The following is a 15,617-nucleotide window of genomic DNA, read 5'->3' on the forward strand; positions in this document are numbered from 1 at the left end:
TTCCCTACATTGTACATTTTTTGTATACTTACTCAATACACTATTCACAAGATGCCCATAGTTCAAATCTATGAAGAATTTAAAAATAGTTGTTTTTTTTTTAAAGGCAGGGTCTCACTATGTACCTCTGAATGACTTGGAACTTGCTATGTAGACCAGGCTGGTCTTGAACTCAGAGATCTGCCTACTTCTGCCTCCCGAGTGCCAGGATTAAAGGTGTGTGCCCAGATGAGTGTTTTAAAACTTGAAACTGGAGAACTATGGCAAACAAGTCTGGAGAACGGCAGACAGCCCAGGGTTTAGTAAGCGGTGGCTGCTGGACAGCTAACTTCACCACCCACTTTCTGAGACACCAGAGCCATCCAGGGAGTGGGCAGTGACAAGGCACTCTTGTTTGCTGACAACAATTGCGGGGATAAACACTGGAGAAAAACTACTCAAGTACCCACAGGTCTAAAACCTTCACGTGGTTGTGTTGCTTTGGGCCACTCATGAAGATGTCCATCAGAGAACGTGTGGATGTGACTTTGGAGACATAAACACCCACTCAACCACGCCCCTGGGTCCCGCTTTAAAACCAAGCGGTACTCGGACGGTGAGTCCATTATTACTCTCTGCCATGTTGGGGAATGAGAGGCCGCTGGGAACAGAATCTGGGCCTGTTCCGGAGGGCCTTTGTGCACAGCATGCTTGCTCGAGTGCCTGGCATTGAGGTGGCGACCACAGTCTCTGAAGCAGCCCAAAGGAGACCACTCCTCAGTTCCCCAGGCTGGCCCAGCCTCCAACCAGCCTGTCCTGGTCCTGGTCTCTTGGTCCTTCCCGGTTTCCCTACTAAGAAACATCTCGGAACACCTCGGAAGAAACAATGGTCACACACATCAGAAAGCAGACACTCAGTGCTATTGCGCAGCAGCCGCAGCAGCAGTGTGCGAAGACACAGCTAGAGCGATGGAACTGAGGGATGGAATTCTGGTTAAGATGGAGCGCTGTGCTGGAAGCCGCCACACAAGTGAGGAGTCACACACTACGGAAGCCGCGAGTGGCCATTTACTTCAGCTGCCTGCTAGGATAGCCTTCCTCCCCAGTCTCGCTCCTCCTTCCTCTGGCTCAAAGGGTGATATTCAGGGTTAGCCATCCTAGAATCCGAGGCCTCTCCCCCTTGTGGGGCCTCCTACCACATACGTCTGCTTACACCCCCCCCCCCCTGCTTGTGGTGACAAAGGGTCACAAGCATCGTCCCTACCGGTCCTAGAAGTGACTGCCAGGACACTGGTTCTCAACCAGGGGTGGTGCTGTCTCTTTCGGGAGGCTCCTAGGGCTAGCAGGAGACCCTTCAGCACTGAGGGCAGAAGCTGTCCAGGCAGGACGAGACTCCCTGCGGGGTAAGGACTGTCTGTCCGACCCCAAGCGCCAGGCACCCGTCTCCTTGAGAGACAGGTTTCTAGTAAAACAAGGAAGGACAACTATGACTTCTCAGGTCACTCTTGGCCTGTGTACTGAGACACTGTAGTTTAGTCTGGGGACAAAGTTCAGGTGCCCACGGGTAAATTCTCCCACACTCAGCGGTGCCCACCAGGCCTCGCCTCTTCTCTTACACAAACTTTCCATGAATTCCTGTTTTGACTGCTCCTCTGACACACTGTGGGTTTGTGGAACAGTATCTGATTTTACTCCGTATCCACTGCTACCCAACTTTACTTATAGGTTTAAACCTAGAGCATAAAAAGCTTCTTTTCACCAAAAAAGAAGAAGAAGAAGAAAAAAAAAGAAAGCCAGGTGGTGATGGTGGAGGCTTTTTATCCCGGCAGCTGGGAGGCAGAAGCAGGTGGATCTCTGAGTTCGAGGCCAGCCTGGTCTACAGAGCGAGTTCCAGGACAGCCAGGGTACATAGAGAAACCCTGTCCCGAAAAACCAAAAACCAATCAAACAAAAAAAAGCTTCCTTTCACCGTGGCTTTCATATCTAAGTACTAATGGTACTCCACTCTTGGTCTCCAGTCTGCCTGGGGATGGGGGTTGCACTTCTAGTCCATGCATATGGGCTGCCTGACTAAGCATGCACGAGCCCCGCCCACTGGCTCTGCCCTCACATGCACCAGCGACAGGAGCTGAGTCCTAGAGTTAAGATGCCAGCAGAGCTGCCTAGAGAAAGAGGTTACAATGAATGGGGAGGGGGGGTCACATATCACCAGACTACCTCCGGAGACAGTCTCCAGCCAGGCCTGTACTGCTGCGCGGCGTACGGAGGGAAGGCCGGTCACTGAATTTAAAACAGACGATAAATGCAGAGTTAAACACTGGTAAGTTCTCAGCAGAGAACGCTGACTCAGTCCTAAAATTCAAAACGGAGGACAAGGAACCAAGGCATGTAAGACAGGGCCATCCGGCGCGACACGGGGTTGTATGTGCGTGATCCGAAGGGTACCGGGACAAGGAAAGGAGACAGAGCTCCAGACAGGTCAGCTCTGGCTCAGACTGCGGAGCTGTCCTTGTCCCCTTCTTGCAGTCCATCTCGATGCCCTAGAGGATTAAAACATCACACGAAGGTCCAAGTTTCCCCATGAACTGAAAGTGATCTTCTACACATTCAAAGTCCCCTGGGTGGCACCACCTCAGCCAGAAATGGTGATGCCACCCAGGGTCCCTACATGGGAGACAGATGGCCAAAGAGGATGGCATCAAGCCTCCCACACCTCTAAGTGGGCTTTGCTTTCTTTTTATCGCTATTCCTCAGAAGAAGCCAGAGGCTGGATGTAGCGGCGCCAGCCATTCTAGAGGCCGAGGCAGGAGGATCTTGAGTTCAAGACCAGCAGTGAGACTGTCAAAAGAATAAGAAAACAGAGAGAGAAGGGGGGCGGGGAGGCCAGGCTTGGTGGTGCACATCTTTGATCCCAGTACTTAGAAGGCAGTAAAGGGTGGTCCCTGAATCTGAGGCCAACCTGGTCTACACAGCAAGTTCCAGTCCAGTCAGGGATACACGGTAAGATCCTACTTCAAACAAACAAACAAGAAAGAAGCCAGAATAAAACACATTTCACCTAGGTGGGTGAAACACAGACCACTTCACTTCGAACTTGGAGTTGACAATGACACAGTGATACCAGAGATTCCCCCTGCGATGCCCCCTCCTTACTTTAAGTTCTAAATATGCTCCTTTCCCTAGTCCTGCCACGCACTCATGTGACACCCACTCTGGACAGGGATAAAGAATGTGCTGCTGAGAAATGCAGGAGACAGCAAGTTCTAGGGTCTTCTGAGTCAGGTTCACTCTCCTATTTTGCATCAGTAGAGCAGAGCCAGCAACCTCATAACTCACAGAGAACTTTACATATCTTTGAATGAGAGTCAAGGACAGCGGTCCCCCAGCAGACAGCATGTCTGTAGCCACGGCAGGGTCGAGGAGTGGGTACGCAGGACGTACACTGGGCTCTGGGGCTCAAGCAGTTACCTCTGGAAGTGGAGGACTCAGAGGTCGGGAGCATCCTCTCCTCCGCCTCTCTCTCACGGATGTGTGTCCAGTGCACATCAGCCTGGATGGCCAAGGGGTCTGCTGTGCTTATGCTCTGCGGCAGCCTGTTGTTCCCCACTAGGGCGCCAGGTTCCCAGGAAGGAGAGTACCGGGAGGACAGAAGGGAAAGTGAACAGTGACAGGAAGGGAGGAGGGGATGAGACACCACAGGAAAGGAAGGAAACAAAGAATTACAGTGTTTGCTGGGACCAGTTTGAGTCAGAAAGAGGCAAAAATTGAGAATGCACATGCGCATGTGCACACACACACACACCACACAGGTGCGCACACACTCACACATGCGTGCACATGCACACATACTCACATGCACACACATTCACACATGCACACACACTCACACATGCGTGCACATGCACACATCCTCACATGCACACACATGCGCATGTGCATACACACACACCACACAGGTGCACACACTCACACATGCGTGCACACGCACACACACCACACACGCATACACACTCACACATGCGTGCACATGCACACATACTCACATGCACACACGTGCACACGCACACATGTGCGCACACGCACATACATGCACACACATATTCACTCACACACATGCACACACACACTTGCACAATACTCACACAAGCACACACAGAGGCACACACACTCATATGAACACACATGTGCATGTGCACACATACCACACGTGCACACACACTCACACATGCGTGCACATGCACACACTCACACATGTGTGCACATGCACACATATTCACTCACACACACTTGCACACACTCACATGCACATACACACATATTCACTCACTCACACACACTTGCACACACTCACATGCACATACACACATATTCACTCACTCACACACACACTTGCACACACTCACATGCACATACACGCACACACATATTCACTCACACTCACACTTGCACAATACTCACATGAGCACACACACAGAGGCACACACACTCTTTCTATTCATTTGGTTTTAGTCATCTGAGCTTCTTGGTTCAGTGAGATCCACACACTCCTCCTCCAAACGCAGAAGGGATCTTTCCTTTCCATCATGAAATGAATCTGAGGCCCACGCTGCCCAGGGTGGAACAGGGCAGGTGACCCTCACCTTCGAGGACCATCTCTGCAGGGGCCCAAGGACTTGGCTGTTAGCTAGCACAGCATGAGCTCCTGAGGGCACCCTCCTGTCCATCACAGGGTGAGGGTGGTGCCACTCTGCCATGAGGACCACCAGGACAGACGTGCTCCGCTGGGACTTTTCTTTTCACCCTCTGAAGTAAAGCTGACGCCGGAGAGAAAATGCCCTTTGGCCAGAGACCACATGCTGCGTGCTGCCCGCTGTGGCGGGGGTAACGACATGGGGCAGGCGGTCAGCACTTGAGGGTGGGGATGGCAGCTAGGGGATGAAGCAGAGATCTGTCCTGTGAAGTCCTGAACTCCAGCATCCAGGCAGGAGTGAGGTCAAGACCCCTGTTACACTGTGGGTGAAGCCCCCTTTCTTACAAAGTTGACCTGGAGCCCTGCTGACTCCTCTGGGCATGAAGTTTGCCTCTCAGCTAATCAATACTCACAAATGCTCTCTCATATGCTCTCGCTGGCATATGGAATTCACGTGCAGCCCCCGCCCCACAGGACCCTCTCATTAGTGCTTGGATCATGCCCATGGTAGGGTTAAGATAAAGGGACAGCCAGTAACTAAGGAGCGTGGGGGTGGGCACTGAGGAAGGGAGGGCAAGCTATTCAGGCAGCAAGAGCAGGTGCCACCAATCTGAAGGACACTGGGGATTCTGCCAAAAGCCAGCTTCCATCTGGGAGTATATGCTCCCCCTGCCCAACATTCTTGATTGGATACCGCCTGTCACTACCAGGACAGCTCTGTAACAAAGTCGTGACGATATGACACGGCATAAAGCAGTAGAGAAGACTGATGGGGATGTTAGATTATACAGTGGCATAGAGTTGGCCCCACAGGCTCTTTTACTGTCTCTGTAGACTCAGAGTCCATCCCCAAAGACAGGCTGCCCAGATGGTGCTAGTAAGGGCTGAATCATGGCAAATTCACCAACAGCTTCGATGTGTCACAACCAGGGAGGGTGAGACACAAAGAAGGCTTCTAAGCAACAGAGAACCTTTTCTGAGTACAGCTCTGCCTTCTGCTAACATATGCAGCTGTGTGTGTGCGCGTGCGTGCGTGCGTGCGTGCGTGTGTGTGTGTGTGTGTGTGTGTGTGTGTGTAGGCATCAGCAGCATGGAGACCCTGGGCTGAGACTGAGGAAATTTTACTGGATAAAGGGAACTCAGAGCAAAAGCTCCAGGGACAGCAGTGGGGCTCCATTCCATAAGCCCTGTCCCCTGTCCCGTCTCCTGGGAATCTGATGACTTGTGTGCTAGTCTGTACTTAGTCTGCGGAGGCTAGACTAAGGTGCCAGCCTAGGTGTGCCCAAAGCCTTTGAAAGCAGCTTTATAAAATGACCTTTCCGTGTGGGACCTGCTCTTGGAGGTACGTTTTACATGGCTGCTTGGGAGCTGGGGTGGAGATGGGCAGGGGCAAAGCGGGTACCTTCACAAGTACCCATTTCTTCTTCCTTTGAGAGATGCCGGAACCACTGGCTTTGCAGGAGTTCTCTGTCCAAGGGGCAATACTCCCCTTCTACAGCAGGGGGAGCCAGACACCCACAGACAGCACCAAGAATCCCACAGGGGGGCAAGTGGAGAAGGGAATGGAGGCAGGAAAGAGAACAGAGAGCAGAGTTATCGCAGCTTCCTGCAAGAGTATCCTGCCACTTGCCCACACAGTGCTGCCCCAAAGAGGCAAGGCAGGCTGGGGACAAAGGAACAACCAGGACTTGGCTGAGGGAAGAGTGAACTTCCCAGCCTGGGAAGTGGAGTCTTTGAGTAGAGAAGGAGGGCCAACTCTCCCCTGCGGGAGCTGGGAGAGGGAGGGCTTGCTCTGGTGAGTGCGAGCACATGGACACTCGGGGCCAGCATGGCGCGGCAGACATGACAGACTCGAGAGACCATGCTCTGGCTAGTCCATCTCTTCCCAGCACACGCCTTCTGCATGCCTCACGACACTGAGGGAGTCTGCCTAGATTCCACTTGGGCCTTCAGAGGAGTGGGCCCAGAAGATAAAGATACTGCTGTCAAGGGAAGATGCCTAACACCACCCAATGTACCGACCCCGAGCACAGACAGCAGCAGGCAGGGTTGCCACCAAGAGCTGATTCTCTGTGTCCATGCTGTTCTGATGCATGGCTGGAAGAACAAGTTCTCGTCCCTCCTTCGGCTCTGTGTCCCCGGGAAGTGAGCATGGCCCGCCTTGGGGAGTCCACAAATCTTGGTCCCTTTCTTACCATCTACAGACCCTCTGCAGCCAGGGAAAGAGTGACATTCTCAATGCAGCCAAGTCCCTCCTGTCTTTAGGTTACAACCAGACAGGAGGCTGAGCAGAAAAATCTCAAGCCCAATGCAAGAGGAGTTTTAGAAGCAACTGGAATGGCTGGAAATGCAAAACCTGGACACACTCTTGAGGCCCCACGAGGCTCGTTTAGTGAGCATCTAAGATCGCAGCAGCCTGCTTTTCTGCACCATGGGTGACTCCTTGAAGGAGCTAACCTTCCTTGTCTTATTAAAATAAGGATCTCGACAGGAAACTGAAGGGGACAATAGAGAAAAGTGAAAAATGAAAGAACCTAATTTGGTCACAGTCCTCAGCTAAGCCCTGCCTTCTGCTTCCAGTTAAAAATACGAATGCCGACAAGGGACAGGTTTCTCAGTCTGCCAGATGCTGCATCCCACCAAAGGTCTGGAAGAGCGAGGACCAGAAAACCTCAGGTCCCCAGGGCGGCGTCCAGACTAATGTTCACACTCCTACACTCACAGCAGAAACAGCTGAAGGGGTGGGAGGTGGATGGGGTCAGGACTAGAGACGGTTCTGACCTTCACTGGACTCCTCCTCTTCCTCTTCATCATACTCTTCCTCCTCCTCTTCCTCTTCATATTCTTCCTCCTCCTCCTCCTCCACCTCCTCAGGCTCAAAGTTCTTGGAGGCCTCTAGCTCCTCTTCACTCCTTCCCTTCAGAAGGGCATGGATTCTTACTGCCTCCTTCCAGGGAACCCCACCCAGGTCAGAGGTGGGGAGCTGATCGTCCTCGTCATCCTCCTCCTCCTCCTCCATCTCCGACTCGGAACTGCTGAGAGGAAGTAACCACACAGAGTACAGGAAAGACAGCATGAGGAGACGGAAGTTTCAAACCCACAGTCACAAGTAGCAGTTCCCAACAAAGCAAGGGAGAGGAAGCAGGCCAGGCTGGTACCCTGCCCCGGCCAGGGAGGACAGATACCCATGTACAACACCTATGCGGACCCACCCGAGGGCCAGGGAGGACAGATACCCATGTACAACACCTATGCGGACCCACCCGATCTGGCCGGTGGGGCACAGTGGCTACTCACGGCACACCAAAATTGGGGAGAAGGTCCTTGCTTGCCATTGTTTGGCTGGAGAACTCAATTAGACTCTACGTAAATTGATTCAGTGAGAACCATGGGTGGATGGAGATGGGAAGAAGCCCCAACAGGCTGAACTGGTAGGAAGAAGTGCGTGCGTGTGTATGCGTGCGTGCGTGCATGCGTGCGAGCGTGTTGAGGACAAGGCAGCAGATCCAATTCTTTGTGCTCAAGGTGAAGTGCAGTAGAGACCCCACACCTAGCACAGGTTTAGCAGAAACCCTAAAAAAGGCCCCACCTTGGCTTGGGCTGTATGTGTGGCTACTGGCAGTGGGACCAGGATCTGTTCCTAGTGCACGACCTGGCCTTCTGGAGCCCATTTCCCATGGAGGGTTACCTTGCTCAGCCTAGACACAGCCACAGTGGGGAGGGCCTGGGTCCTGCCTCAATGTGGTGATTTGGGACAGACTTTACCTTTACCATGGGAGACTTTACCTTCTCTGAGGAGGATGAAGGGAAGATGGGGGCAGGAGGGGGGAGGGAGAGTGAACTGGGATTAATATGTAAAAAATATTTTTAAGAAAGAAGAAAAGAAAAACCCCTGCCTCCCCATGGGGTCACCCTCACTCTTCCCATCTGCTCCCTCACAGCACAAGGCCAGCTCGGCTACATTCAACAACTTCCGTAAGACAAACGTCTGACCTCTGCTCTCCTTCAGGCCCTGCCAAGACAGGCTGTATGACAGATAGGCAGGATGCAGTCATACGTGGCTCTGCTGGAGAGGTTTTGGATTTGTTTCAGAGTCGGCACACTGGTCCTCTGTCACAGGTATGCTCTGGACCATGCTGGAGAAAAGCCATTAGGACAAAGCACAGGGCTGAGCTCTGGGCCCAAGATCCACATGCATGAGGAGTGGGGTGGCGGCTGAGCCTCGGCTTCCTGAGAAGGGGAGCTCCCACAGCCCCTTCGCACGTGGGAGTCTAAGCACACACTGAAATGTTGGCTGTGGCATTCAAGTGCTCTGTCTGGCGTGGGGTCTAGGGGGACTCCTGGCCACACTCAGTCTAAATATAGGGGCCAGTTGCCCTGGGAAGGCCAAAGACTTTTTACTTCAGGGGAAAGGGAGGATTTAGGTTGGCCTGAAGACTAGATCAACCACATGGACTATAAAAATTTACTATGTACATAATGGAGTCCCTGTAAAAACTCCAAGGTTCCAGGCCTGAGTGAGTGTGACATCACTTGTGGAAACCAGGCCAGGAACGCTGTCCCTTCTCCATAGGAGCAGGACAATGGAAGCTCTGAGTCTGGTAGTTTCCTGGACTAGCCCATGAGAAAGTCTTTCCATGGCAGAGTCCTAACCTCTGCATCTCCCCCACACTGTAACAGGCCCTAGTCATGAGCATGACAGCTTCCAGCAAATTCTGAGTCCCTGTCATGCAGCTGAGACTCACGGTGCTTCTGGTAAACTCCTGTACTGATGAGGTGGGGCAGAAACCGGGTGCATCCGTCCTGTATGCTGGCTAACTTCTCACAGGGACACGATGCTGACATCTCTACTGCAGGCTGTGTACACCCCTCAACTCTGCCTCTGTTCCACCAAGTTGACCATTAATGAGCCTTCCTCCCACTGTAATAGGCCCTAGCCATGAGCATGACAGTGTCCAGAAAGTTCTGAGTGCCTCTCAAGTAGCTGAGCTTCATGGAGCTGTGGCCCTCAGCGGGAAGGCCATGTGATGCCTGCCTAACAGGCATGTGGTGAAGGCTAGGGATCTAAGACGGTCACCATTCCTATGGTTTATTCAGTTCCACAAGCATTTACTCATTCTTTCATCAATTATTTTTAACTCCTGAGACAGGGTCCCATTACGTAGTCCAGGCTGGCCTGAGTCCTCAGTCCTCTTGAGAGATGGGGTCATAGGTGTGTACCGCTATATACTGCCTAAAGACCATCCTGAGACCTGCTACAACTCAGCCAATGGACACACTTGCTCAGCTAACGTAGACTGAGTCATCTTCTTGCAGCAAACTCACTGACTACGGGGCATGGCAAAGGTGACCCAGGAAAGCCCAGGCATGTCATAAGGTGTGGCAGAGATCTGGGAGGAGGTGGTTTAAAGTGTAAACATCTGGCCAGGTGTGGTGGTGCATGCTTGTAATGCCAGAACTTGGGAGGCAGAGATGAGAGTCTCTGTATGTTGGAGGCTCCCCTGGTTTACACATGTTCCAGGCCAGCCAGGGCTATGGTTTGAGTCCAACACACACACACACACACACACACACACACACACACACACACACACACACACACACGAACCAAGCAAATGAACAAACTACAAGAGGAAACCTAGGGGGCTGGAGAGATGGCTTAGAGGTTAAGAGCACTGGCTGCTCTTCCAGAGGTCCTGAGTTCAATTCCCAGCAACCATATGGTGGCTCACAACCATCTATAATGAGATCTGGTGCCTCTTCTGGCCTGTAGGCAGACATGCAGGAAGAACACTGTATACTTAATAAATAAATAAATAAATAAATAAATAAATAAATAAATAAATAATAAATAAATAAAGAGGAAACCTAATGACGGAAAGTGTGGCACCTGAGTTCGAAACATTTCCCACCATTATTTTTACTGCCCCGTGTTTCTCCACTTAGGTGTTTTCACTAGTTTACTTTCTTGTTAATGAAGTGTGCTGTGAGTGCCATTTGCCATTCACATCTGTAAGTAAGGACATGGGGACTTCTGCACGCATCTCAAATTTTCTATCCCTCCATCATGGCTCAGTGCGCGTAGCGGTTTCTCTAGGGGCTAGCAGGGGCTGTGCCTGGCTTCCCAGGGCCTGAGTGCAGCCGACGTCACCCATGCCATGTTATTAGGATGGCTGTACCAGGCATAATTTGGGTGATGAATACAGCTCTCTGTGATGATGACAATGACACCCCATGATGGCTATTAGTGCCACTCCAGCTAGTTTTATGACAGCTTAGGGATTGTGAGAGTGTGACAATGGGAGCAGAAAGGTCAGCCCCCATGTCCCTCTCCCAGCTGTAAGGATAAGCATTTGCAAGAGGCATTTCTATTTGCTCCTGCAAAGCAGCCTCCCTGATTGCAGGGAGGACAGTGAAAAACCCACAGGAGCAGGTAGAAGCTTCCTTCCAGCTGTCATAGAACCTTAGGGCCAATGTGAGGGTTGCCCAGCTCTTACAACACACAAGGATCAAGGCGTAAATCCAGTTCCTCTTGGATGCCCGGAAAGCACTGTACCACTGAGCCACGCTCAGACTCTAGGCTCACTTTAGATCCCCCTGTTGACCCAGGCATCTGAACTGCAGGTCCTAGCCTATTGAGGCAAGAGAACCCGCAGCAGCGTGGACACTGATACAGTCTCCTGAGACAGATGGGGACCAGGATGGTTAATCATCACCTTCTCAGCTGGTGGGAGGCTGAAGTAGGGGAGTAACAGGTTCAAGACTTGCTTGGGTTACACAGTGACTTTAAATGGCCTAGGCAACAAAGTGAGACCCTAACTACAAATATATATATATTTTTAAAAGAGGCCTGGGTGTATAATTCAGTAGAGTGTGTGCCTAGCATGCATGAGCCATGGGTTCAATCCCTGAGGCACAGGGAACTCGGCTGCCAGCACTCCTTCATTGTTCAGGCATGTTAGCCACGTGCCCACCTTTCTGCACAGCTACAGCAGGTCACGCCTAACCAAGACATAAGGGAATCAGACTCCCAGCCATGTGCCCAGCGTCTTCAGTGCTTCTCCCGGAGCTCACAGTGATTCAGTACCCGCAGCTGGACTCTGGGATTGCAGGCATGTGCCACTATGTTCAGCTTGGACAAGGAGAGTCTTAAAAGGGTATCAGTTCTCATCTTCAGGGACAGGCCCTCACTAAGAAGGCTGAAGGCTGCAAAAGCACCTGACCAAACTTGGAGCGATAGGGAAGATGGATACAACACATATGTTACAGGCACTTTACTGTCAGGATTCAGGCATTATGCTGGCCTGCCCCTGTCACCTGGCAGAATGCACTCAGGCGGTTCCCTGGTCAGCCCAGGGTTCCATGGAGGTGCAAAGGTTCCCTGTAAGAGAAAGACCCCACCCACCTAACACTCTTTTCTGCCTGCTCTCCTCTCTTTCCCACCGTTCCCCTGGGGCAGACTGTACTTTTCCTGCCTCCCTCTTCTCTCCTGTCCTCTCTCTCTGTCTCTTTGTCTCCCCACTTCCATCTCTGTTCCCGGTTGGCCAACACCTACCCCTCCCTTGGCTCCCTTTCCCAATAAACTCCATGTGGTTTTGTCGAGCTTTGTGGTTCCTGTTTCATCGCTGGCAGTTTTAGCAAAACAACAACACTTACTACTTCTAGGGAAATGAGGCAAACTCCGTAACTCCTGCTCTGAGGCCTCCACTTTATGAAGCATTTGATAAGGGTTTATTACTATTTTTTCTCATTTGTATAAAAGACCTTTCATTCATTTTCACAGTGCCAAGGATAGAACCCATGGTTTTGAACTTGCAAGTTAAATGTGTTCCCCCGACTCACACCACACCTAAGCACCTGTTGTTTCTTTTTCCAACCTTAATAGAATTTAAACGGGATCTTTGTATTAGATAGAGGCTAACTTCTCATTTGACCCCGACTCATCCCAAGGTTAAGCCACCTGCTCTGATCAAGGGCCTGTCACTGAGCTCGGCAGAACTGGGGCTGGCAATGAGAGCTGATGGCTTCCTCCACCTGAGGGCAGGGGTGTAGGCATGTTCCCACGGCACTTCTGGATGCACTGCAGTTACGTGACTGCAGCCTGAGGTAGTGAAGGCTCTGGCATGGCACCTACAAAGGGGCTGTCTCGAGTGTGCAGGGGGGCTGTCTGTGGGGCCAGCCTGAGGGGTACTCATCATGGTGCCCGCCTCAGATCGCTTCAACATGGTGCCCCTCCCAGATCTCTTCACTTCATCACAGGGCCTGGCCCAGACTGCTTCATTGCAGAGCCCGCCCCAGATCTTTCTGCTGGGATGCAGCCCAAAGCAGCTCTGCTCAGAACTGCGCTCTGGGAGACATTCTCGGGCCTGTAAAGAAAGTCTGACGCCTTCTCTATCACCAGACATCTGCTCATCACCTCTAAGTCAAGCTTCTTGGTCTGGAGCCTCAGCTCTGGCAAGGGAGTCCTGTGAGAGAGCCTGGCTTGTGTGGACTCTGGCCCTCTTTGCCATCCTGTCCTCTCCCACACGCGCCTCTACTGACACGAGAAACTCTGGGCCACGAGAGCATCACACACAGGCACAACTGCTGGGGAAAGGCTGCATGCTGGGTCCTCGAAGACAGTGGTCAGCTAACAGAACTGACACTGACTGGAGAAGCCAGATGCCTCTGGTGTATGGCGCCTGGCATGCAAGGTCTCTGTCCCTCTTTAACCATAGGAGCCCCTAGGAGCCCCAGAGAGGCAAGGTGGCTTCCCTAAGGCTGCAGAGTAACAGCGGCCGAGGCACCTCTGCTTCGATCCAGTATCCTCTGTGGAAGGCCCCACTCCATGAAGGCATGCTGTTTGCAGCGTGCTTTCCTTCCTGTGACGGCCTTTCCCCTCCCACGGGAGTTGTAAGCAACTGGTGGATCGCAAGTGTGATTTACCTTTCTGTTATCTTTCTCACGGCTCACAAAGTGCTGGAGAAGTGGGCTGCGCTCAGGAAATCTTACAGACTGTGCCCTTTCCAGCCCTGCTCCATCTAGCGAAGGCAGTCAGGAAATCTTACAGACTGTGCCCTTTCCAGCCACTCCATCTAGTGAAGGCGCTCAGGAAATCTTACAGACTGTGCCCTTTCCAGCCCTGCTCCATCTAGCGAAGGCGGTCAGGAAATCTTACAGACTGTGCCCTTTCCAGCCCTGCTCCATCTAGTGAAGGCGCTCAGGAAATCTTACAGACTGCGCTTTCCAGGCCTTTCCAGCCCTGCTCCATCTAGCGAAGGCGGTCAGGAAATCTTACAGACTGTGCCCTTTCCAGCCCTGCTCCATCTAGTGAAGGCAGTCAGGAAATCTTACAGACTGTGCCCTTTCCAGCCCTGCTCCATCTAGCGAAGGCTACCTACATTGCGCTAGACTTGCAGGGTCACGTGGCAACAATGGCTGACCTTGATTTAGAGGCAGGGACCTTGATGGTGTAGGGAGAATGAATCACAGGGTGGCAGGGAAAACAGGAAGTCTGAGTTGGAATTTTGGGTCCTGTCCTATTTACCATCAGTTTCCTCCCCTACAAGGAGACAAAACACAAGGCCCACACCTACTCCTAGGACTCTCATGAACACATACATGGTCAGCAGCGCACAGAGGAAACTCCAAATGCTTAGACATGCTAAGGAAAGTTTTAAACATGGTGTTCCTATCTATTCCTTAGCCTTCACACTGATTTGAGGAAAACACTCGTGGTATTTTGTTATAGACGAGGAAACCAAGGGACTTGCCTACTTCACAGCTGAGAAACAGAAGAACCAAGATTCTAACCCAATCAAACTGGTTCAGATTCCCTTGTTCATCAGGCTCTTTTGCTGCCAGGTGAATCCAGGGACCCAGTAAGGGCACTGCCCCAGGGACCCGGTAGCCAGGCAAACCAGAGGCATGGGCTGACCTGCTGGCCACATCCTCTTCGGTGCCCTTGTCTAACACGCTGCTCAGGTTATGCTCGGCCTGTGTCTCCTCAGGCACCTCCTCCAGCTCCTCTACCAGCCTCACAGATCGGCGGTAGTTCTCCAGCTCGATCCTCTCAGGGGTGCCTCTCAGCCTCTTGGCTATGCTGGGCTCTTCCAGGCCATTCATGCTGGAACCTGTGGGAAAAGCAGACAGGCAAGCTGTGAGGATGGAGGGCAGAGGCGGAAGCCACAGTGGATGACGGCAGCTGGTGCTGGATGGAAGGGAATGTTGACCATTGGGACAGCCATAACTCATTTCTTAGGAAAAGACACATAGTTCTCTGGGAAGTCAGAACATGGGTGACTGAAAGCTGGAAGGGTTGTGGATTGGCCTGAGGTGGGAAACGATGCTGGTAGGTGTGGCAGGACTTCCCCAAGCAGGAGACACAGAAACCACACAACCTCATCTGCTCCTGGACAAGTCAGACAGAGAGACATCATCTAACAGGTGATGGTGACTGGGCTGGGGGGAAGGGTCTGTGCAGGGCCTTCAGACGGTCTCTCATCACCAGGGACTAGGGGATCCACAGAGAGGGTATTCTACTTCTCCTGGACCACACCAAGATGGACTGAAGTCTGGTAGTACCCTGCTAAGGTGTCTTGCAGACCTGCAGATAGCACGGCATCTGCCTGTGTCCTGTTGCCATGGGTTTGGTGCTGAGCCCTCTGTATGGCTGTTCAGTGGAGAATGGAGTCAGGCGTGGCTGTGTGGGGCAGGTGTGTCATCCACCTTGCCAGCGCACAAGTACACCTTCCCTGCAAATGGCCAGCTACGAGGTGAGACTTAGAAATCACACAGCGCTTGGCCCTGTAATTCTTTCAGAGACCTGAGCTTGGTCAATGATCTTTGCTTGTCCGTTAGAATGACCGGCGTCACTAGAAGGTACTTTTTTGAATTCTACCATTCCTACGGCATATCTGCTTTTAAGTATTCTTGAGTAACACTATAGACTCACATTCATAGTGTTTCT

The 15,617-nt window shown here is 52.0% G+C and overlaps 1 protein-coding gene across 1 annotated transcript in view; it reads right to left on the reverse strand.

Moving 5' to 3' along the window:
* Mical3 (microtubule associated monooxygenase, calponin and LIM domain containing 3) overlaps positions 1–15,617 on the reverse strand; it is a 179,663-nt gene that overhangs the window by 32,079 nt on the left and 131,967 nt on the right. Inside the window, 3 exon segments of the mRNA XM_040737544.1 lie at positions 3,448–3,585; positions 7,451–7,704; positions 14,586–14,781. Coding sequence (XP_040593478.1) covers positions 3,448–3,585; positions 7,451–7,704; positions 14,586–14,781 — 588 coding nt within the window.

Source organism: Mesocricetus auratus, unplaced genomic scaffold (assembly GCF_017639785.1).
Source record: "Mesocricetus auratus isolate SY011 unplaced genomic scaffold, BCM_Maur_2.0 Super-Scaffold_100676, whole genome shotgun sequence".
NCBI classification, from domain to species: Eukaryota; Metazoa; Chordata; class Mammalia; order Rodentia; family Cricetidae; genus Mesocricetus; species Mesocricetus auratus.